The sequence below is a fragment of the Anarhichas minor genome, unplaced genomic scaffold (genome assembly GCF_050575085.1).
Source record: "Anarhichas minor isolate MPS153535 unplaced genomic scaffold, ASM5057508v1 ptg000045l, whole genome shotgun sequence".
In the NCBI taxonomy this organism is placed as follows: Eukaryota; Metazoa; Chordata; class Actinopteri; order Perciformes; family Anarhichadidae; genus Anarhichas; species Anarhichas minor.
In genome coordinates, this window is record NW_027466491.1 from 4,607,233 (window position 1) to 4,629,172 (window position 21,940).

The 21,940-nt window shown below is 43.7% G+C and overlaps 1 protein-coding gene across 6 annotated transcripts; it reads left to right on the forward strand.

Annotated features, from left to right (window-relative positions):
* The first annotated feature begins 502 nt into the window (after positions 1 to 502).
* On the forward strand, positions 503 to 21,648 carry ube2h (ubiquitin-conjugating enzyme E2H (UBC8 homolog, yeast)). Of its 6 annotated transcripts, none has more exons than XM_076111868.1 (8): positions 507 to 731; positions 2,184 to 2,257; positions 13,676 to 13,752; positions 14,070 to 14,918; positions 15,015 to 15,054; positions 15,788 to 15,840; positions 16,978 to 17,106; positions 17,265 to 21,648. In XM_076111868.1, the coding sequence occupies exons 4-8, from the start codon at positions 14,795 to 14,797 to the stop codon at positions 17,387 to 17,389; spliced, it is 471 nt and encodes a 156-aa protein (XP_075967983.1). In that variant the 5' UTR covers positions 507 to 731; positions 2,184 to 2,257; positions 13,676 to 13,752; positions 14,070 to 14,794; the 3' UTR covers positions 17,390 to 21,648. The 6 variants fall into 6 exon arrangements, with proteins under 6 accessions (XP_075967982.1, XP_075967983.1, XP_075967985.1 ...); XM_076111870.1 differs by having other exon boundaries at positions 14,109 to 14,918; XM_076111872.1 differs by having other exon boundaries at positions 14,844 to 14,918.
* The last annotated feature ends 292 nt before the right edge of the window (positions 21,649 to 21,940 follow it).

A 21,940-nucleotide genomic window follows, 5' to 3' on the forward strand; every position in this document is an offset into this window, starting at 1 on the left:
TTGGGTCTCATTTGTACCCTGTAGTACTGTATATGTCAACCTCACTTATGTCTTGATTGAAATGAGCTGATTTAAGCCGTGTCCCACAAAAATATGTGCAGCAACTCCTCCACAACAGTTTGTATCATAAGGAGAAGGTATTCCTCCATGTATTGTCTGCTGTGGACAGACATTTTGAGTGATATGCTGGTATCCATCACCTGAGTGTGGTGGAGAAAAATGGAAGACATGCAAAACCAGAGCAAGAGCCAGTGCCACAGCAATGAGGCTTCTGAATTGCAAAACCCTGAAAAACGTCTAAACCTTAAGGCTTCCTCTATGTCTTGATGGTTCTATATAATTTCTACATCAAAATAACGTAAACGGCACTATAAAATGACATTGAAGATACAGAACAAAAAGTGTTCTATATAAAACTACAAAGATGGTCATTTATGGTGACGTTTGGTCGCAGGTATATGACGTGGTGCGCGGAGGGATCCTTACTTGTCAGGACCATAGTCAGAACGCTAAGAGGCAGTGAACAGCGCAGGTCTAGGTAGGCTCGGCTACTCATTAGGACACATAGACGCTGAGCCGTGAAGACGTTTTGCTGTGGACATTTCTGAAAACAAATGTTAACTTTCGGATAGTACCGTTTGCTCGACTGTCTAGCGTTTCGTGGGCTAGCTTTCAGTTTACTTAGTGGTGCTCTGCGGTGGAAATAGGAAAAATGTCGTCTCCAAGTCCGGGTAAAAGGCGAATGGATACCGATGTGGTGAAACTGTATCCTTTCTGAACATCAACAACAGTCGCTGTCTTGTCAGCTAGCGTTATGTCCTGATGTGTGTGGAAATATGATATGAGCAAAACCGATGTGTTGATGCTGCTTGTTTTTTCTTGGTAACCCACAGCAGAAGGCTTTCATTGTGAATGACTGGTGTTTTTGTGCAAACAACATTTTGCGAGCAAAGCCAAGTGTTCGCTATTTCTGTACTGCGAACCTCCAGTCGCTTATCGGGACAGCTGTGTTGGCTAATCAGATCGGTCCCATTAGCTTTTTTTTTTTTTTTTTTTAAACGTTTTCAAACTCTGTATATTTGTAACGTTAGCTGTTTAGTTTGCTGTCTCTATTTGTAAATTACAGCAACAGCCGACCAGACGCTAACGATACTCTCCTTTTCCAGGAATTTCTCTCATCTTGTTGCCCCACTAATACACCTGGCAGACTTTAAAACCCCTTGTGAAAATGTGGTTTCTTTGTCCAGCCTGTTGTTGTCAGAGGAGTTAAGTTAAACTGCCCCTTTACACGTTGACACGAGAGCTTGTTTACATAACGTAAGGCTAACGTCAACTAAAAAAATGCTGATGTCTTTTGTTCTACTCTCGTAAAAAAACGTCGCTGTTACTGCAGCGTTCTGGGTCTTATTAGCTTTGCTTTGTAACCTTACGAAGGGTTTTCTAATTGTGTTGTTGCATCTGCCACTTGGAATTGTTACCTTGTAACGCTGCCGAACTGGCTGGCTAGTCTGCTGGTTAATTTCAACATCAAAATGGCCACCTGATGTGTGTGTGTGTGTGTGTGTGTGCGTGTGTGTGTGTCTCACTGTACTTCAGTGTCTGCAGGCATATGGAAGGCTAACTTGTGGTTGTAGTGTTTGCTGGAACATATTGGAATCGGAATGAATGTGGCAGCTGTTTTGTTAAGTGGTACAGCTGCTGTCCTTAAGCCTGCAGTCGTTTTCATCATGCAATGCTTGAACTTTTAAGTGTGTTGTTTTTTCCAAGTCGTTGTCACCATGTTTACTTTTGTCCTGCTGATGTAGAATTGTTCAATTTCACTCAGGGCGGACAGAGGGAGCTCTAAAATGTAACCATAACAATTCAAGTCCACAAAATCTCCCAGAAGATCATTATGAAAAAAAGTAGTTTTTGTCCCAGCACAGTGGAAACCTGCTTAATGATTGGGTAGCCTGTTACTAGCCGGAAACCACAAGAGGGAGGGACTTAGAACAGCTGATGGGATGGCTGTGCAGCTTAGTCAAATATGGGACTAGAACTGGGCTGGTCATAACTACCCCAAAAAACAAGGGTGAGCTGTCCCAACAGGGTCACCATCATGGTTAAAAAGGAAAGGTTTGAACATCTTGGTTCTTAAATCGAAAAATTACTCTATTATGAGTTGTGTCTACTTATATTTACAGGATTACATACCTGCAGATGCGTCTCATACCATCGGTGGCCGATATGCGAGTACACATGAACCAGGAGGCTGCAGGTAATGCGTTTTTTTTTTTTTTTTTTTAAGCTACATTTGTCTTGTGTTTTTGCCTGTTACCTAAGGCATTTTATCACGTTTGCTAGGCAGACCAAGAGTTTTTAAGGATTGCAGCACAGACACACACACACACAGGCGAGCAGCCTTGCAGTAGTAGTACACCCCCCCCCCCCCCCCGTCCTTCTTGAGCTACTTTATTTGACAGGCAAGAGCAGGTTTGCTGTATGCCACTTGCTCGGTTCCATACAATGACTTGTGTTTGTTTTACTATACCATGAGTGAGCAGTGGTGAGCAAGTGTTCAGGGTGACAGCCATGTGTGTTTAAATGTCGGTCTACAGAACTGAGATTTACTGGCTGACATGTCTCACAGGTTCACTGCTGTCTGGTGGGTTAAAGTAGGGAGGGCTCCATGTTACTGGTATGGGAAACAGTTCCTTCCTCCTGTTTGGTGTCCCCACAGAAAAACTAGCAGTAACAACCTCATCTCTGTGCTCCCTATCCCTCCCTATCCCTGCGCCCCCCCCCCCCCTAGTGTAACCAAAAGCAGAAACTCACACCGCCGTTTAGAAAGGAGTGGCTTCTTTCTTACGGGATGACACTGAGAGCCCCCGTGCATTAATTTGCTGGGGCCACCGGAGAGCTGAGAATCTAGAGCGTGGGCCATTAGGGGATTCACGAAAATGAATGTCAGAATGACCTCCGCATGTCGTATCACTGGGCTTTAAGCTTTGTCCTGAGCCAGGCTGATGGATGGCAGCCTGCTTTCATCACCAAGTGTGTAGTTTTTGCATGCAAGTAGCTTGGACACGTACAATCTAATATATAGTCACAGAGAAGACATTAAGTGTTGGTTTACACTGACTTCACACAGTATTGTGCTGTGTCCCCGCTACTCTTTCACACCCCTCCTTTGCAGTAGTCCTGAGTGGCAAGAGACGGCTTGTTTATCGTCAAGTTCTTGCCAAACTGCAGTTCTAAACCCTAAATCAGAGCTATTCTCCTGCATAACTTTTGGCCACTGGCTATTCGGTCTTGCTCTTTGACATGTTGCTTTAATTTCTGGAACACGATGTTCCCGAACAAGAGTCTTCGAGTGTGTCATTTCAAAGGGCTTTACGTTCAGCTTGTTGCGTGGGGTTGACTGCACATGCTGTGTAGGTAGTTGTGCTATTATTTGCATGTATTCATCATTCCACTCGCTTCATAAATGCTTTCAAGCAGTAAACTGCTGGAATTTGAGCGCAGGTAGATTACAAAGGACTGAGCCTATTTTGAATGCCAACACAAGCTCCTGTGGTGTCTGGCCTGTGGGTTTGAATGCTGAGAACGGGACTGAAAAGGAATTGTGTGTAATGATCTGTACAGCACTTTCATATTTACTCAAGAATTACCTGAAGAAGATGTGTATTTTCATAATCATCCCCCTCAACAAGGCCGTTATCATATACGTTTTTTTTATTTATTTAAGTCTCTCAAGTCTTGATATTTAGAAAATGCTTTGTTCAGCTCTTCTTTGGTCCATGGTCCTGATGAAGTGTTTCTCTTCATGATAACACAATGAGCCTGAAGACTTGAGGTGTATATTTGTTCATATATATGAAATCTCATTAGATATTTTCATGACAACTAGACTGCGTCTCGGCTGTACCTTTCAACCTTTCCAATGCTGCCGGAAGGTCTGAAAGTGATTGGATAGCAGTTCTGTGGAGCATGGCCACAGATGAATTATATCCGAGACTGTGGGGAGTTGTTGGGGTGTTACATACTTCACCAGCCCCGGTATCCATCATCATACCTGGGATCAATACCGGTGTATGTGGCGTCTCAATCATGTCACCCCAAATTAGATGTAGGATGCAGGTATGTTGTGTGTTACGTTTGTGCTTCTTCCTATTTCTTCAAGGATCCATTTTTCCTTGAAGGGATTGTTGAGGCAGCAGTTGGCCTTCAGTAATCTTGATGCATTCAGTTGTCCACAATCAGGGGTTCGTTTTTCAGGGGCATTACCTCCTCTCTCTTTTTTTTTATTTGAATGTCCTCCCCTACTCCCTTCCCCACCACATCCCTCCGTCCTCCCTGAGTGGAATACCAATCCTGAGCTTTATCTGCACTCCGCTCGGCGTTTTCGGCCCCATTGTGCACTTGTAACATGACATCCGGACAGCATCAGCAGAGGAGTCTTTTGTGTTTCCCGTTTTACAAAAGCCCCATGTGACCTCCACCTCCCGCTGCTGCTGTGTCAGACCATGTCACACAGTCACAGGCAGCTAATCTGCGCCCAGCGCTATTATTGCAGGACTGAACCAACTGGACGCGGGTTTACTGTAGCGAAGGAGCCAGCGGTTTTCTGCCCGCTCCTGACCGAGAGATTGACTGAATGAACAGGAGCGTGATGCACTCGTGACGAGTGCGGGGAAAGCTCTGGTCATGGTGATGAAGTTGCTTAAACAAAATGCTTGTTGTTATAGCAACAACTGCAGCAGGAGACACAAAGAAAGTCCCGAAAGTCCAGATATCACCTTTTTATTGTGGCTACAGGTTAATATTTAATCTGTAGTAAGAAGCTCAAACACTGACTAAGACAATGAAGGGAATGGCCCAACTGCTGTACACTCTCAGCCAGTGATGGTATAAAATTAGCAGGGCTGAACTGAGATAATTATGGTACATTTACTTTTTCTGTGATTGCTGAGTGTACTCTTTGCTATGCTTATAATAATGCCGCATCATTCAGCCCTAAACCAAGCTCCTGCTCTTTTTAATCGAGTAAATTGTGGACGAGGTCCCTTCTAGTCAGCGGGGCCCCCACCTTGATTGACAGCCCTGTTTTTTGGGGGCTCCAGGAGCAAGGCATCTCTGACAGTAGGAGATGTGAGGCCCTCCCTCACTGTTAATCCCACAGTGCTAACAGTGAAGCTTCCCGCACGCATGGCTGAATTCCCTTTAGAGAAACAGATGGACTGAAGTTCCTCTCTTTGTTCCTCTGGTTCCACATTTTTTTTCCCTTCCACTGGGGAGCTCAGCCTGCCTCTGTCGCTCACGTGCGCTGCTGCTTTAATGTGGGAAACCGAAGGAGCTACATTTGGCATATGGACCAGTGACTCTGAGAAAACATGTTGACTTTAAGGTGCCCATTTATGGCTAAAATGTACGCCTATGTATGAAGATAAAGAGCCTTATCATAAAAGTGCAACCTACTCTATCCACACCCTACACTCCATCTGGTAATCTGCCTCTGTGTGTCTCCTCTGCAGCAAGTTGATGAAATTAGCCGTGGTGTCCGTCTCTCAGTACACTGTAGTTGAGGTTTGTTAGCGGTTTCCTCAACATGTCGGTGTTGAAATTCGGGGGGGGGGGGGGGCTGTAATCTTGTCTTGTCTGTTCGTAGATTTGCTCATTAGATGGTTGCCTCGGATTCAGGTCATTGTTTCTCCTGCCCTGGCTCAGTTTTGTGATCATTAATGATAATTCTGTTTGTGTGTATGCACGCAGCCCGGTCACTCAGACTCCGTGCTACTGCTGTAAATAGACTGTTGATTTAGTGAAAGGCTGAGAGGAGGAGCAGCTGAGGGATTCACGTTTGATTGCAGTGGGTGGGCTCTCATCTCCCACCAGCGAAGACAAAGAACTTGGCCTGTGCAGTGCTGTGCCGTTCAAAGCTCTCACACAGGGAGGGAGCTAGCCGTCAGCTAACGTAGTACACATAGGCCTGTATTCAATCAGAACCAAATCTGCATAGCAAAATAATATATATGTTGGGTTAACCTAATCCTTTGTTTTATCGTACGTTAAATGTGTTGAAATTCCAGATGTGGGCTTGTAACCGAAGTGTTCATAGAGATAATTTACTTCCCAATCCACCATCCAGTGAGTGCAGCACTTAAAAGCTACCATGCATTTACATGCGGACTTCAGTGAGTCAGGCCTTTGAGGCCATGTGCCCATTGATATGTAAAACGTGCTGCAAGGTTTTCTTTTCACCGACCGCACACGCTGGCACCGAGTGCCCCATCAGAATTCAAACGCGTAGTGTGTCAGAGCGAGCTAACCTACTTTATTTCATATTACTGACATTGTTCTTAATACTTGTACTGTGACCTGTCAAAGTGGTTGAAAAGGGCCTTTATAGCCTGGTAGTTCTGGGCTCATTGTTACCAAACTGAGCGAAACAAGTGCTGTGGCGCAGTTCTAATTATTAGGTGAAGCCTTTGGGACTGCGATCATGCCAATTTCTGAACTTGGCCGTCTGACCAAACTGTATTTAACTGCTGTCTAGTTAATTTCTTAAGATGGTTTGTGAGAGGGCAGTAGTTGGCAGAGTGAAGAATAAACGTGAGGATAGCAGCGCTGTTTCGGTCACGTGTGTAACCCATTTCCTGTCCGAGATCAAAGAAGCTTATGTTGTGTTTTTAGTGATAAGCGGAGGTTAAAGTAGAATCTTGACCTTAAGAAAGCTCCCGATCCCGGCAGAAGTTTGTTCATAAACAACTTTGTAGACGTCCGAATGTGATCTACAAGTCACCGCGAGCTTCATCGCGACTATTCTAGCCCGGTCCTTGAACGATTAGATCACTCCTTGTGGCTTGTTTATTTGTTTCGCTTCCACAAAGAATAATCACATGTGCCTAATCTCTGTTTGCAAGTATGTTGTAATGAAGGTGATTAAGTCCCCAGCTCCCCAGATCTATCCCTCGTATCTCTTGTGGGATCCGGGCCCGGATGAGGGGGAAGTGAGAGCAGCTGGCATGTTCGTATCATACCAGTGTACCTATTTACAGTTATCGCAGCCAGCCAAGGCAGCCATGATCAGCCAGGACCCCCTTCGCCTCATGCTGGACCTCAGAAGAACACATGCCTTACATTGACAATGAAGGACGGCGGCTGAGGTGCACCACAATTTCCAAATCGGTCAAGCAAACGTTGAAACGCGTTTAAACTCCTTATCTCATTGGCCCCCATGTAAAGAACCCTAAACCAACATGCATGACCTTTGAGTTCTGTCACGCTGGCTTGATGATTAGCTGCATTAAGGCTGCACCCAAATTAAAACCTCCTGAACCTGATTATTAACCTCTTTGATATGAAATAGGAAAAACAGCTGAAACATGAGATTGGTATAAGAAGATCCTTATTTTCATTTCATCAATAGTGTAAATGAAGAAGCTGTGTGGAGCCGTCTGTGGCCTGTGTGAACGGGAGCTGCTGTTAAACTTCAGTTAGACTCCCGATCTGCATTCAAATTGAGTCGAGAGACTTTGACTTGATGAGACTGGATGGCCTCAGAATGAGAGGACATGTGAGAGAGGAATGGGTCAGTTAGGGGTTGACCGGTGACCACTGGGGGGGGGGGGGGGTTTGGTGTTGAACTGATTAAATCGCACCGTCACAGCACCACCGCACCTATCGCTCGCTCTGCATGGCTGCTGTGCTACTCGAGCTGCCTCTGTTTTCAGACCGCCGAGTGCAGTGGAGGTCACGCTGTAATCCCGCTTGGCTCGGTGCAGAGCACGAATACAGAAAGAAGTGTATTGCACATTTCCACACAGGCTAAGACTTGAGAAGAAACAATGCACATGTTTAAATAAAGGTGGATGCACTAAACACTCTTAGACTCTAATGCTGAAAAATGACTTTCCCTCGGCTCTCTTTGAATATAAGAGAGTGGCTGTTGATCCCATATTGAGAGGAAGGAGCAGCTTTGTTGTTGGCGTTGACTTTGTTTTTAGGTTTCATTATTGCTTTTCTGTTGTACTTGGTTATTAGCTTGTTCTTTTCGGTAGCTTGTTTCGGCGGAGGAAGCCAACCCATTGCTTGCGCTCTTGAGGAGAGCTGCTGTGTTTCCTGCCTTTCATCTGCACGGCCTTAGATTGTGCACTGCAGCTTCAGTCGGTGTGTAAGGGAGAGACACCAAAGAGAGGTTGCTGCCTCCTTATCTACAAACAGAGCTGTGCTGTAAAACCAGTTGCTCTCTGTGAAGAGTGTCGTGTTTCTTCTGCCATTAAAATAAATCCACATCCTTTAATCCCTGTGTAAATAAAAAAAATCCTTTTCACACCATGGTTTCTCTCAATGCAAAAAAAGAAAACCCTTCCCCATATGAGGCTGTGCAGGACGGCATCTCAGCTCTCTGAAACAGAGCTATATTCCCAGCGGTAGGATATGACTCTGCGTTCTCTTTTGTGTTGACGGGTCATCTGGTGGTCCGGAGTCTTTCCTGCTCTTTATCGCCTTAACAATCTGTCCCATAACAATTCAGAGGGTTTCTTATTGGAAACCGCAACATGAAAAAGCCGTCGTCTAAGTAAAATGAACCATGTCCCAAACAAAAGCTCTCGTGTGAACAAAACTGAAGAAACAATACTTCAGTTTTTGTCAATCACTTGTAAATCTTGAGCTGCTTTTTCTTCATAAAGTCAAATCCAGACATGGGTTTTGTCCCGTTGATGTGTCTTATAAACACACAGGCGACATCATCATCATCATCATCATGGGCCTGCAGTCCACAGCAATGATGTCATTCACGTCCACCCATCTGCCTCCAAGGCTATGAGCATTCACCAGGCTGAGCTCTTTTCTCTCATTATCTCTGCATCACTATGTCTCTGCCTCTCCTTTGGCCTCTCTGTCTCTCTCTGTCTGTCTGTCTGTCTGTCTGTCTGTCTGTCTGTCTGTCTGTCTGTCTGTCTGTCTGTCTGTCTGTGTATCTTTTTGCTTCATTCTTCACAGCTCTCTGTATCATCTTCTCATGCTCTCTCTCTTTCTCCCCCGTTTCAGCCCCCTGCTCTGTTCTCTGTTCCTCCCCGCTGGCTTTTTGGTGGTTACAGACTATTAATGTCCTTCAGGTGGGCTTCTTAACTTTGCTTTGCTGCTTATGTTCAGTCTTTGACGGTCTTCTTCTCTGGTTAGTGCCATTACTAACTGGAAATTCTGCATGCCGTTCCTTTGTGCTACTCGGTAACCTAACTCTCTCCCAGTGCTTTGGGGAATATTTGATTTGCTGCCTTTCCTGTTATTTCAGCCCAGAAGCTCTGTGCCTTCCCTTTTTAAAAGGATTACGGTACTTGAGGCTGGAGGGGTCAGCAGGTGGTCAGAGTATTGCATGCTCTGATGTAAATAGTCTAATCTAACCTGTGGAGCCAGTTTGGTCTTTTTGAATTTGATTCTACATGCAGATGACATAAAGAAAATAAACAAAGACAATAAGAAGTTGATACTGGATTTAAAAAAATGTATTTTGTCACCCTGTTTATGAAAGGACAGTGCAGGCTTCTTCTTCCCCTCCATTTAAAAAAAGGAAAAGTGAGTTTGACTGTGAAACTATCCAGTGCCTCCCTTTCAACGGATCAACAAACCTCTCTGTCTCCAAAGAGGGAAATGTTCACGCATGGTTGACACCACGTTGTTTGAGTGCTGTTCATGATTCCCCATCGTGTTTGTTTTCCATACTTAGAAAGAGTTTGGTCAGGATGGGGATATTTTAATCCAGGGTCAGAGAGGGATAGTGGCCTAAACAAACCGAAAGGAAAACAAGACATGTCTGGACCACAACCGCAAATGCTATTTACTGCATATTTCTACACTTAAATGTGCCGTATGAAGTTTAAAACCAGGATAACATTGACCTTAGTGCTTGGATACACTTGGCTAATTGGTAGCCTGAAAGTAGGTCTTTTAGACCTTGTCTTGCTGTGCAGTCTTTTAAAGTCAAGCCAGTATGTTATTATATGAAGTGAAATGGTGTCACCACAGGAGACTGTTGCTGTTACAGCTCAGTGAAGATGTGCGTCTGGATTGATTGGACTCTCTGTATCAGATTACAAGTGGGTGTAAAAGCATATTGACCCACAGATTATGATTTATCGATACTAATCCAAGGTGTGTGGGGGGGGGGGTGGACAGATTGTTGCTATGATGGGGTTGAGGAACAAATATATGTGAGCAAAACAATGTTGGTAGGAGTTGATTGGTGGAAACCATCCTGGTTAGGTGACAATGAATATTTAAAATGTACATTAATATACGGATTATGTTGCTTAATCAGTAACTACTTTCAGTGGTTTTTAATTCTTACCAGATTGTGGTGTTTAAATATTGAAAAATGCTTTGGATCTGATATGTGAGATACGATGTTTACATGTAATTATAGCAGTAAATGTCAGCTTTTAAAGGCTAGCAGATTTATTCCTTTAATATTCAAGATGTATGTTGATTCAGGTTATTGCCAATTTATTTGTTTACAGTGTTCATGTCACTTAATGACTTCACTTGACTGAGACACCGACGCACCCAAACACAATATTTGAATGCCTGAAATAGACATGTAATTTTGATGTGCATGTAAATGGACTATACAATCCTACTTCTGTTTTTCAAGTCTTGCCAGCTGTTCCTGCGAAACCAATTTGCCTTCCCGTTTGAAATGCAATGTGTCACCTTTGTTTTAAAACCGACAACGCAGCACCTAGTTATTTGTTATATACTGAATGTCCTGCCTGTCAAGTTTTGCGACCGACCACACTTATCTTTTTCTCTCTGTCCGACTGGCTCAGTGGCTCCACCAGCAACACCCCTCTGTTGTAAAACTCCTTCATGGGTGAATGTGGGTGGGGGGTGTGGTGTGTGTGTGTAAGTGCTTGGAGGTTTCGGTCTCCCTGTATTGTGACAGGGAGACAGATTGTATTAGTGATGGGGGATATTGGTCATTTGTGGGCTTTTCTTTGTGTGCAACTTGTGTCCACATCATCATCATCATCATAGAGAGTCAGTCGGTGCACTTCTCCCTTCCCCTGCCTCCTCCTTCGCTCACATGCACACGCATGTTTACCGATCACCAAGACTCTGACCTTCTGCGTTTCTGCTCTCCTGTAATTCGGTTGTCTTGAATCTCATTGACCGGTTCGTTCCTCTGGCTCCTCGGTCAGTGTGGCTAATGTCAATCAGCCCGCGGGGCGTAATCGCTGTTGATTCAACCCCATTAATAGCTTATCCCCCACCCTGCTGTCCTCTATAACATAACACACACAGTCCATACCACCAGGTGTATAGTAACGAAGTAGAAATACTTCGTTACTGTACTTAAGTCGTTTTTTTGGATATCTGTACTTTACTATTTATATTTCTGTTGACTTTTACTTTTACTTCACTACATTTTGCAAAGAAAACTGATACTTTTACTCTGATACATTTCCCCTGAAACCTTCGTTACTCGCTACAAAATCAAATCTATCTTTAGAAACAAAATGAATCATGAGACCAACGTCGGGGACTGTGGTGGAACAGAGACTGTAACAAGCAGGTTTGGTGAATCAGTTAAATCATTGGTTAATCACGTTAATGCGCAAAACAAGCGCTCTCAAAGCCGCGGTGTTTAGATTCCCAGTGATGCCCAGGATGCTACATGCTATAGCTAGCGAGCGACAACACGAGTAGAACTCCACACAGGACGGTGGGATGAGGAGAGGTGGATGGGTCAAACAAACACTGGTGTTTCCTCCAGGAGGCCGCAGTTTGTGCCGTGCGTGAAACGAGAAGCCAAAGTTGATTTATTTGTGACGTGACTTCCGTACTTAAGCAACGCCACTTCCGTAGATATTTTAACGCAAACCACGATCTTTTCCTAAACCTAACTAAGTAGTTTCATCGCCTAAACCTTAGTTGTTTCCTGTGAAGATGGAAGTTTATTTTGAAAAGACAGTATGCGTGTAACAAGCGAAAACAGACTCATGTTGCTGGACTTTTGCAGGAAAAACGCACGAAAAGTGAGGAGTAACTTTTCGTAAGATATCAATAAAACGGGGATGAATTTATATCATTGTATAAAGAGAGTGACATGAGAAGATCAATCTCATGTCTGTAAGTTAAATCAGCTATAATCACTCTTTTAAAGTGATTAGTGACTCGTCTAAAGCATTTAAAAAAGGAATAACTTCAATAGAATCATTCTAATACAATGTAGCTTCTTTACATTCTATTAGAATGTAAAGAAGCTACATTGTAGCTTCTTTACATTCAGAAGTCGGTGAACTGCGGAATGCAAACATAGCGCATGTCGTCTGATACGTCTGGCTGCAGTCTCCCTATTGCATGCGGCTGGTTGTTGTTTTGCTCGTATTGTCCTCTTCGTGTCGGTGGTTGTTCACTCTGCTTTGGACTTTGCCTCAGAATGTCTCTTTGACGCCAACACGAGTCAGAACAGAGAGCTTCCTCTTCTGTCTGACAGTGACACATTTCCTTGCACAAGCCAGGGGTTCAGTCTGCTCTTCGCAGACTCGACCAAAAGCTTAAAAATAACCTCCCAATTTGATTTAACCCTTCGGGGGTCAGGGCTACCGCTAATGGGATACTTGCTCAATCCGGATTGACGAGCCGGCTGCTTGTCGTGTGGCATGGGAACCTGAGTTTCATCCCATGTCCTCAACCTTCCGACTCTTCCTTTCCCCCGTGTTTATTTTCTCTTCCCTCCGCTCACATGAAAGAGAAATCATATCCCTGTGATGATTTTGTGCGAGAGCGGAGATCAAAAATAATGAGAGCGAGCATACATTATCTGCTCACTGCTGTGATATTGGATTTTCCACATAATACACTGAATACAAATAATCAAAAAATCAGCAGGGTTTGTTACGAGTGTAATTATGTATCGACTGTTTCTGTGCTAGATTTATTGGCTGAATATCTCGGCCGGCTCAACAGTTGGGTCAGAATGTCGGAGTACCAACGTTCTTGCATCAAATTAAGAATGTATGTCGTGTGTGATCCAGGTGTTAATAATATTAATAATAAGAGTCATATTATCTGCAGTATGTTGCATGGAGAGGGTTAAAAATGATTTTGAGAGCACCTGCCTTGCCATAGATCACCAAGATGCAGATTAAATGGTCCGAGATGAATAAACACCAATGATGCAAACGAGCCTCTTTGTAAAACTACTAAATAATTAAATGTCTTTCACCTCATAGTTCACCGCTTAACAGGAGCACTTGCGCATGCAGAGTGCTTCTCCTCTCTTTTTAAGGGGGTGGACTTGTTGTTTAGGGCGGCCATTACAGAGTGACAGGTGGAGGAAGGCCTGCATGGTTCTGAAGCATGGGTGAATATGATCCCCTGGCTGATGCAAGATGCAGGACTAAGGGGTCAAATATGAATCGGAATATGAATCGGAATGTAATCTTTCCTGCATTGATTTGTTTTCATTATCTGTCCAAAGCTATCATGGCTCTCTTTAAAGGATGATGTTGGCTCGGAGAAAGGAAAAAGGTCGATTTAACTGGCAACAGCTGAAGCAGCTGCATTTCTATTTTCACAGAGGCCAGATTGTTAGTCATTCTTGAATATTATTCAAGAGTGGTTTGTTATTGTTGTGTTTTGTTTATGTGTATGCAGTCATGTCAAGATGTTGTCCTTAACCACTTTACAGCATCGAGAGCAAGCATGAAGTCACCATCCTCAGTGGACTCAATGAATTTGTAGTGAAGTTTTTCGGCCCACAAGGAAGTAAGTGTTCTCTTTTCTGATTTTAACATCGATTTTAGGTTGTTTTTTTTGTCCAGACACATTAAACAAGTTTCCTGATTTGTTGCTGAATCCTCATTCGGGCTAATTCATGTTCTCCTGTAAGTGTCCGTAGGATGTTTTCATCCCGGTTCCAAGAAATATTCAACAAATTAAGGAACGTTTATTCGTGCATCTCGGATGCTCTCCCATTAATGCCTCTTCTCTGACCACAAATCTAACGTTTTTTTTAAAGTAGTAATAAATCCAGATTGTCATTGCTATTAATAACTGATAATCTTCCCACATCTGACATTTAGTTAAAGTAAACAGAGCGTGAAAGGACAATGAATTCACAGGAATCGGTCGTCGCAGCATAAAGAGAGGTTCGTCACAGCAGGCCTGGAACGTGAAACGGATTGAAACCAGGCAACTGAGGCGACGACGTGTAAAACAGAAGAGCTGGGCTCGAGGGGAATTTGGATGAGCAGAGTGGCCTCATCGGCAGGAAATACTTCTTTGGTGTGCTGTTCACAACATCTGTCGCACTGAAACCGCCGCCACTTACGCATCGGTAAAGAGGGGAAGTTGCCGTTTGACCCCGTTTATGACGCCTCGTAACTACGCCGAAATAAAATGGCCCTGCTCTCTGTCCACACGTGTGTGTTTGTGTGTGTGTGTGTGTGTGTGTGTGTGTGTGTGTGTGTGTGTGTGTGTGTGTGTGTAGCATGCACATGCTCATCAGTCATCTTCAACAAGTGTGTTTTCGTCTGTGTGCTCCTCAGTGTCAGTACTGCACTGCACACTCAAACAATCTCACTCTCTTCCTCTTTGATGTCGGTGTATTATGAGAAGGGAACTGGGCTGAAATACATTACTGCGTAAGATAAAAGAAAACAGCAGAGGGAGGTGGTGTGTGTGTGTGTGTAGCTCATTTCTCAAGTGTTCCTCTCTCTGTTGTGTTTCTGGGAGCGGAGAAAGGAGTGCAGAAAATTGATACAACCCTACAGTGTCTAAACCCATTAGAGTGCATAAAGGATGAAATATGACGTTCAATGGAATGAAAGTCTCTCCTCTGCCCTCCTCATGTGCAGCACCGTACGAAGGAGGCGTGTGGAAGGTGCGAGTAGATCTTCCTGACAAATACCCTTTCAAATCACCATCAATAGGTAGGGGCTCTACTGTCGTATCAAGATAACATCGCAATCTTTTTTAGGGGGGGGGGGTTCCACTTCATGTTCATCATCTCTGCTTTGATTTTTCAGGATTCATGAACAAGATTTTTCATCCCAACATTGACGAAGCGTAAGTTGATTTCAGTCACGCAATTGAAAAGTGTCCTATTTAGCTTTTTCATGTGTTGTGTTCTAGCCCTTGAAATAGTGTAAAATGAGTCCGCTTAAGTTGTGAACTACACTTTTAATACTTTGATATGAGTCACTAGTTTTGGCACAATCCGCGAACAGCAGTAAATCCTACAAAATATTGAACCGGGCCAAGCTCTTTGTTTTCTCTCGGCCCAGTAATCCACTGCTTAGAGGCCGGATCCTCTGAGGGACGTGCCCTGTGAAGGGAGGACCAAGTAGGACAGTCTAGTCTCGCAAAGACCAAAGATAATGGCTCATTGAGGCTGCTCCCATCAGAAAGTTTTATATGTCATTTATTTATGTCAGGCTTCCATTATTCAAACCCAGCTTTGCCATTGGTCTACTTACAGTAATACACTCACCAGTGACTGATAGTTATTTGGTTGCAACTACCTGTTATGTCTGACCTGGTCATGATATTTCACAACTTGACGACAACCTCCTGAACTCTCCTCTAAGCACTTGACTGCCACGCGAGTATTTAGGGCACCAAGGAATATATCACCTCTGTGCTCCACTGTGAGGCAAAAGAAAGCTGCATTTCTCAGCCACATTTGCAAAAGGACGAGCCCCGATGAACCGTTGACACACTGGGACCCCCGTTGCACACAGATTGTCTCGGCCTTACCCCTCTAACCCCTCTAACTCTTGTTTTCTTCTCGGTTTCCCAGGTCAGGGACGGTGTGCTTAGATGTCATCAACCAGACATGGACAGCCCTTTATGGTGAGTGGACACAACTGCGTATGTGTCCATATTAAGTTCCCCCTCACTGGGGGGGTCTGTGCGAATATCTTGACACGGAGCCACCAGATAGGTGACTGCGGGGGCCCCCCCCTCGCTAGAAGGTGTGGCCACGTTGGGCAGCGGTGCACAATTGGCCCTAATCTACTTACTGAGGGGAGAAGTGAGCAATAACTAGGTAATACCCTCGCCCAGCAAGGTCAGAGAACAGTCACCTTCCACAGGGATAGTTGACCGTCTGTCAGCTGTGAACGACATGCTCTCGTGATTGTACTTACCGTTTGTCACCCAGTTGCTCTCCTCCCTCTCTGCTCCTCTCCATGTCCCTGTGCCCTTCTCCCTATCTCCCCATTAAGTTCTCATTACAGCCCCTCCACAGGGCTGAGATAGCTGTTGAGCAATATAAATGGCATTACAGTGATGCCATTAGCAGTTGTTTCAGCTTCCCTGCCTATTTATCTTCACTGGTGTGAACAAGGCAAATGTTAAAACCCTAAATGTTATTTAAGCACTGAACTCTTGATTCCAGCGTTTTGAAATAAAGACGGAAAGATTTGCTGATTTAATGTCGATGTCAAGTGAGGCAGCTTGGCCTGTTTTTCTCTAAACTTGCATCAAACCATCAAGTCAAGAATCACATTTGAGCTATTGTACCTTTTTGTTTGTGCACAGATTTAGCTGTACTTGGCGTTTTTGAAGACAGGAAATCAGATTGGACCAACATGGAATGAATAGACCAATCAACCAAGCATTGTCTGTAGTGCTTCTGTGTAACAAGAGGGAACAAAAGCAACTGATTGAATCATGTAAACATGATGGTGCTGTACAATAGCATGTAGGAAGGTGTTTTGTTTTCCCAGCTTCAATGGGCTCAACAGTGACACCCCGGAGATGAGCTCAGAATTGCAGTTTTTTTTTTTTTTTTTTCTCCAGGCCTCAGCTGTGAGAGAAAGCTGAGGCCTGCTAGCAGAGAGCGAGGGGAAGGGATTAGTGTGGTTCTAGCCTCTGTGAGCCCATGCTAGGCTGTGAGATCTTGCTACTAGTAAACGCACCGTGCATCTCCGTCGGCTCATCACCGACTGATACGTGTGTCCATTGATCTGTTTCCTTCTTCCCCAGATTTGACCAACATCTTTGAGTCGTTCCTGCCCCAGCTGCTGGCTTACCCGAACCCCATCGACCCCCTGAATGGAGATGCAGCTGCCATGTACCTTCACCGGCCCGAGGAGTACAAGCAGAAAATCAAAGGTTAAAACTAATCACAATCTGTTGGGTGTAGATTGCAGATCCCTTTTAGATTTTTAGGTTATTGCACACCCAGAAAAAGTTATTTTTCCAATGTCATAACCTCACAAATATGCTCTCTCTCTCTCTCTCTCTTTTTGTCTCTGTTTTTCCCTCCACAGAGTACATCCAGAAATATGCAACAGAGGAGGCTCTGAAGGAGCAGGAAGACGGGGCAGGCGACTCTTCATCCGAAAGCTCCATGTCTGATTTCTCAGAAGACGAGGCCCAGGACATGGAGTTGTAGTGATAGGAGGGCTCCCCCATCCCGCCTCCTCCTTTAACCCCCACAGAGACTATATTTGATTTCCTTAACCATGAGAAAGCAGACTTATACTATTCATATTTAAACAAGTTGATTTTTTTATTATTATTATTATCATTATTATTACTACTAAACAAGGATTTTTATGGATATCTAGCCTTTGGTGTGTTTGACAGACACCCCTCCCGTTCTGTAGCTGTTTCTCCTTCACAGATGTCGCGATTGCTTTCACACGCGCCTGTTATCTCCACGTTTTTAAGGTGCGTCATGTAGGCGTAGGCAGGAAGTCTCCCCGTGAACATTTCATTTCTTTACTCAAAATTTCACTTTTTAATACATAAAAAATATATATGTTTGACCTGAAACCTAATTTCCTTTCTTTTTTAGTTGCTCCGCCACAGAGCTGCTTAGGTCTTGCTTGCCTATGGTGTACAGCTCTACAATATTATCCCGTAGTGGAGACGGTGTTTCTGAGGCACAATCCCACCCAAGGTGTCACAGCACACCTTATATAAAAGTACAAGAAGTGTAGTGCCAAAATAAGCTCATAAATCAACCCTGAATGCTTCCTCAGCATATCTTTTTCAACATTCAGTTGCATGTTACTTTACCTTTGTGTTACTCTTTGTTGACCTGCTGCTGCCTGTCTACATGTGCCACCGTGCAGAGCAAAATAAATGCTTAACGAGGTCTTGGGAGGGGGGGGGGGGGAGGGGGAAATAATGAATCAGATCCATGTCTTGTCAGAGGGACAAAGACGCGTTGGGTGCTTACGGTGTTGATTGTACACACTAGCTGCATAAACTGCATGGATGATTCATGCACAAAGGCAATGAAGACAGAAGTGGCATTTGTGGAGATTCTGGTCGTACTCACTTGGTGTGAGGGGACCCCGCAAACGGACCAGAGCTACCCTTTAAAAACGTCGAACCATATGAATTTCGTTTTTCATGCAAATTTCTGTCATGAAAGTCAAAACACATGCTCACTGTGCAGGATGCCCACTGGCTTTCAAATCACCTGTCCTGCTTTTAAAACGCATTTCTATTAGTGTTGTTGGTCACGAACAACTTTGTCAGGTCGAGAAAGAATGTATTTATCACCTCTTCTGGTGAATTTAGAAAAACCAGCACCAAAGTCAGTTTTTTTTTTTAATTTGAGTGAAAAGCAGCAAAAGTGGAAAGATTCCAGTTTGTGTAGTATCGGTCCGCCTCACATTCCACTGTTACCTGGAGTTTTGCTCCAATGCATGCCCGTCATACAGGTCCCACCTGTGGTATGTACCCCGACTGCATCAACTCCATTCCCCCTTTATGTCTGCCTACCAGGAGCCCAATGTATCACATTCAGGCTTACAGCAATTTTCGTTGAGGGGATTCATTTAATATGTATAGATTTGAACTCCTTATCTGAAAAAAAAAAAAAAAAAAAAAATGGTGTTACTCATTGTTGATTCAATGCGGCAGGTTAAGATGCAAATCCATGATGCGTGGAAAGAAATTGCAATCGCAGCTTTGACCTTTGCCTGTTTTTTCCGTCTTTTATTTCCTGTATTTAAAAAAAAAAAAATGAATGCGTTTATGTACAGCATCTACCTTGTACAGTGATAAGACACCTCCCTGTAGCCTCATGAAAATTCAGTGTTGAACCCAAAACACTGAGCAGGTGTTGCTTGTCGAGGCTAACGTTGCAGTCGAACTACCTAGAAAAGCCTGAAATGTATTCGCTTCATAGATCGCAGTAAGAATGACCGGTTTGCTTCGTGGCGGATTGTGCATCCTGAGTGCGAGAGTCGAAGCTGAATCGGGCACAAAAGCTCACCTTATCACTTCTGATCTCAACTCTTCTGTGCCTCATCACAAAAGGAAGGGCGACCATTGAAGAACTCTCCCAGAACCATGTTTCCAAACCGTCATGAAGTTCAAAAGTCACGAGGAAAAGCACATGGTTTTTACACATCTTTCACTCTCCTCTGTCCGTAAAGTGACACTGTGCAAATTGTGATTCGACGTCTACATTTCCACACTCTTGCAGATAAGGGGAGTTACCCAGGGCTGAGTCGCATTTGGGTTCATTTGAGCTAATGTTAGACTTTTCTGGCTCAGGTTCGAAATACGGTTTGGTTGTATCTTGCATTGTGATTAACATTTTCACCCAGGACGCATTGAAAGGATGGAAATCATACTAATATTTGTTGAACTGTGGTTTTTTACAGGATATAGTTAGTTTCACTGGGTGTTTACTTCAACTAAACAACATGCGCTTTCTAACCGTGTTACAGATTAGAGTTAGCTAGTGAGGTAAACTTGCCTGATAAAGCAATCATCTGGTTTTTAGTGAGTGTCTGTTGTGTGGTAAAATGTGAGATACTCCATAGACATGCCTGTTGTACAGAAGAGCGTTATGTTCGACCTGTAGTGAGCCTGATGGATCCAACTGTACAGAAGTGGTTCGGCCCTTTTCAAGAGATTGGATTTTCTCCCAAAAACACGATTTACAACACAATGATATGCTCATAATTGTCACATTTCTATGCCGATTTTAGAACAGACACACTTCCTGACTTTGTTTTTAATTTCCAACATTTATCTGAAGACTTTGGCTGTTAAAAGTTACGTGTAATAAGTTCTCTCATCCTGTCTGATGAGGTTTTGGTTGTTAGCTTCAGGGTTAGCTTCCGGCAGGATGCAGCCGTTTTTTAACTGTCGCACAGCTAACTTTTTGTGATATTCGACATGTTGAAGGCAGTATAAAGCTATGTGAATGTCTTCATGTGTTCAGAGTGTTTGTGGTGAAGTTTGGCATCCGCATCCACTTCATCAGAACAAACCTGCAAACGGTGTGCAGAACCCCACTCTCTCTCAATTGGCTTGTGTTTTCTCCCTAAGCTGCCTATACATGTTTGTATTCACTATAGAGACCTCCTTTTTAGCTTTTAATCTTGGGTCATCAAGCGCCACTGTGAGTTATGGGTCAGCTAGATTATCACACTGATGATATCCTTGAGTAAAGATTGAATGCTTGTTTTACTTTACATTTGGGCAGTATTGTATGCGAGTGCCGAAAATATGGTCTATCCGAGTTGAGAATTGTAATAAAGTAGCACATTATGAGGCAATGGTGCAACAGGGAACTGATATTTTTGTCTTTTTCAAAAAGACTTTTGTGTTCGGGTAAAATCATAGGTTTGGTTTTAGTTTTCAGCAATAAATTGACGATGTACTCAAACTGTGGCCTGGTATGGCTCTGGTCAACATGACAACCCTCTGATCGTTTCAGCGGCCTCCCTCATTTTCCTCCACAATTCCAAGGTCAAGGGACATAATTACTGCCTTTGTGATTCAGGTCACCAACTAAAGAAAATGTCCTCAAACCAGTGAATGATTGTTTCCCATTACAACTGAAACAAATATGGAGAAACATGTTTAAAGTGCTTTTTTTAAAATTTCATTTCCTTTTGGCTTTCTCCCCTCGTCCTCGTCTGCTCTAAGACCACAGGTGTACAGCTATGTCTTCACTACTTGGTTTTAAACAGCGACTCCAGACAACGACATTAACATGATTGATGGGGTCCTCAAAATTCTAACTGCAAAAACTGCAGAGAAGGTCCAGTCCAGAGCCATATCCCCACAACCACACCTGCACAATCCCCCGCACACCCTGCCGGATTCAATGAGGACCGATCTGTCATTAATCCATAGACGGGACGTCCAGGGCTCGTCCTCCGTTTTATCAGCACAGCTGCAGAGAGCCAGCACCCTGATCTTGTGATATCACCCCCTCCCCCCTCCGTGTGTTGACTGTATCTCCTTGTGCACTTGCATGCTTCTGGTGTGGAGTCGAGGCTCGCTTGGTGCACACCTCCCACGTCTTGTGCTTGTGTGGATTTGTGCCCTGTGCTGGCCTACTGCTGCCATCAGGGGATTTAGCAGGCACACACAGCATGGAAATGGCAGGTGTTTTTTTTTTTAATAGAAACTATGTATTTGTTACCTATTGTGCGATACTTGAGGGTTAAAAAAAGTCAAAAGGTTTTTATTTTGTTTTGAAAAAGTTCATCCTCGGTCTTATTTTTATCACCCTCTTTGCCCTCTTGTTTTTTTTCTTTGCATTGTGAAGTGGGCATGCTTGTCAAAAAGACAAATGCTCTCTATTAATAGGCTTATAACCTCATAAATAGTTGTGTATAAAATAAACTGTTATAACTTCTTTTTTTAATAAAACATTCAATGTGTATAAAAGGTTTTTTGTCTGAGTCTGATGATTCTCATATGTTGCACCCAGAGTACTGTGACATCCTGATACAGTGCATGTTATATCATCAGGACTTTACTGAAGAAAACGTGTACACACGATGTCTGAACACATTCAACGTACAGTCTGTTTTTGTTCATACAAGTTGGGACCTGTGGATGGTCTGATAAGGGAATGTCTTTATCTCCCTTTACTTTCACTCAGCGAGCTGAATTCCAGTTGTGTCAGATGTCTCTAAGGTGAACAAAATGATTGCACTCGTCTCAAACACGCTTATGT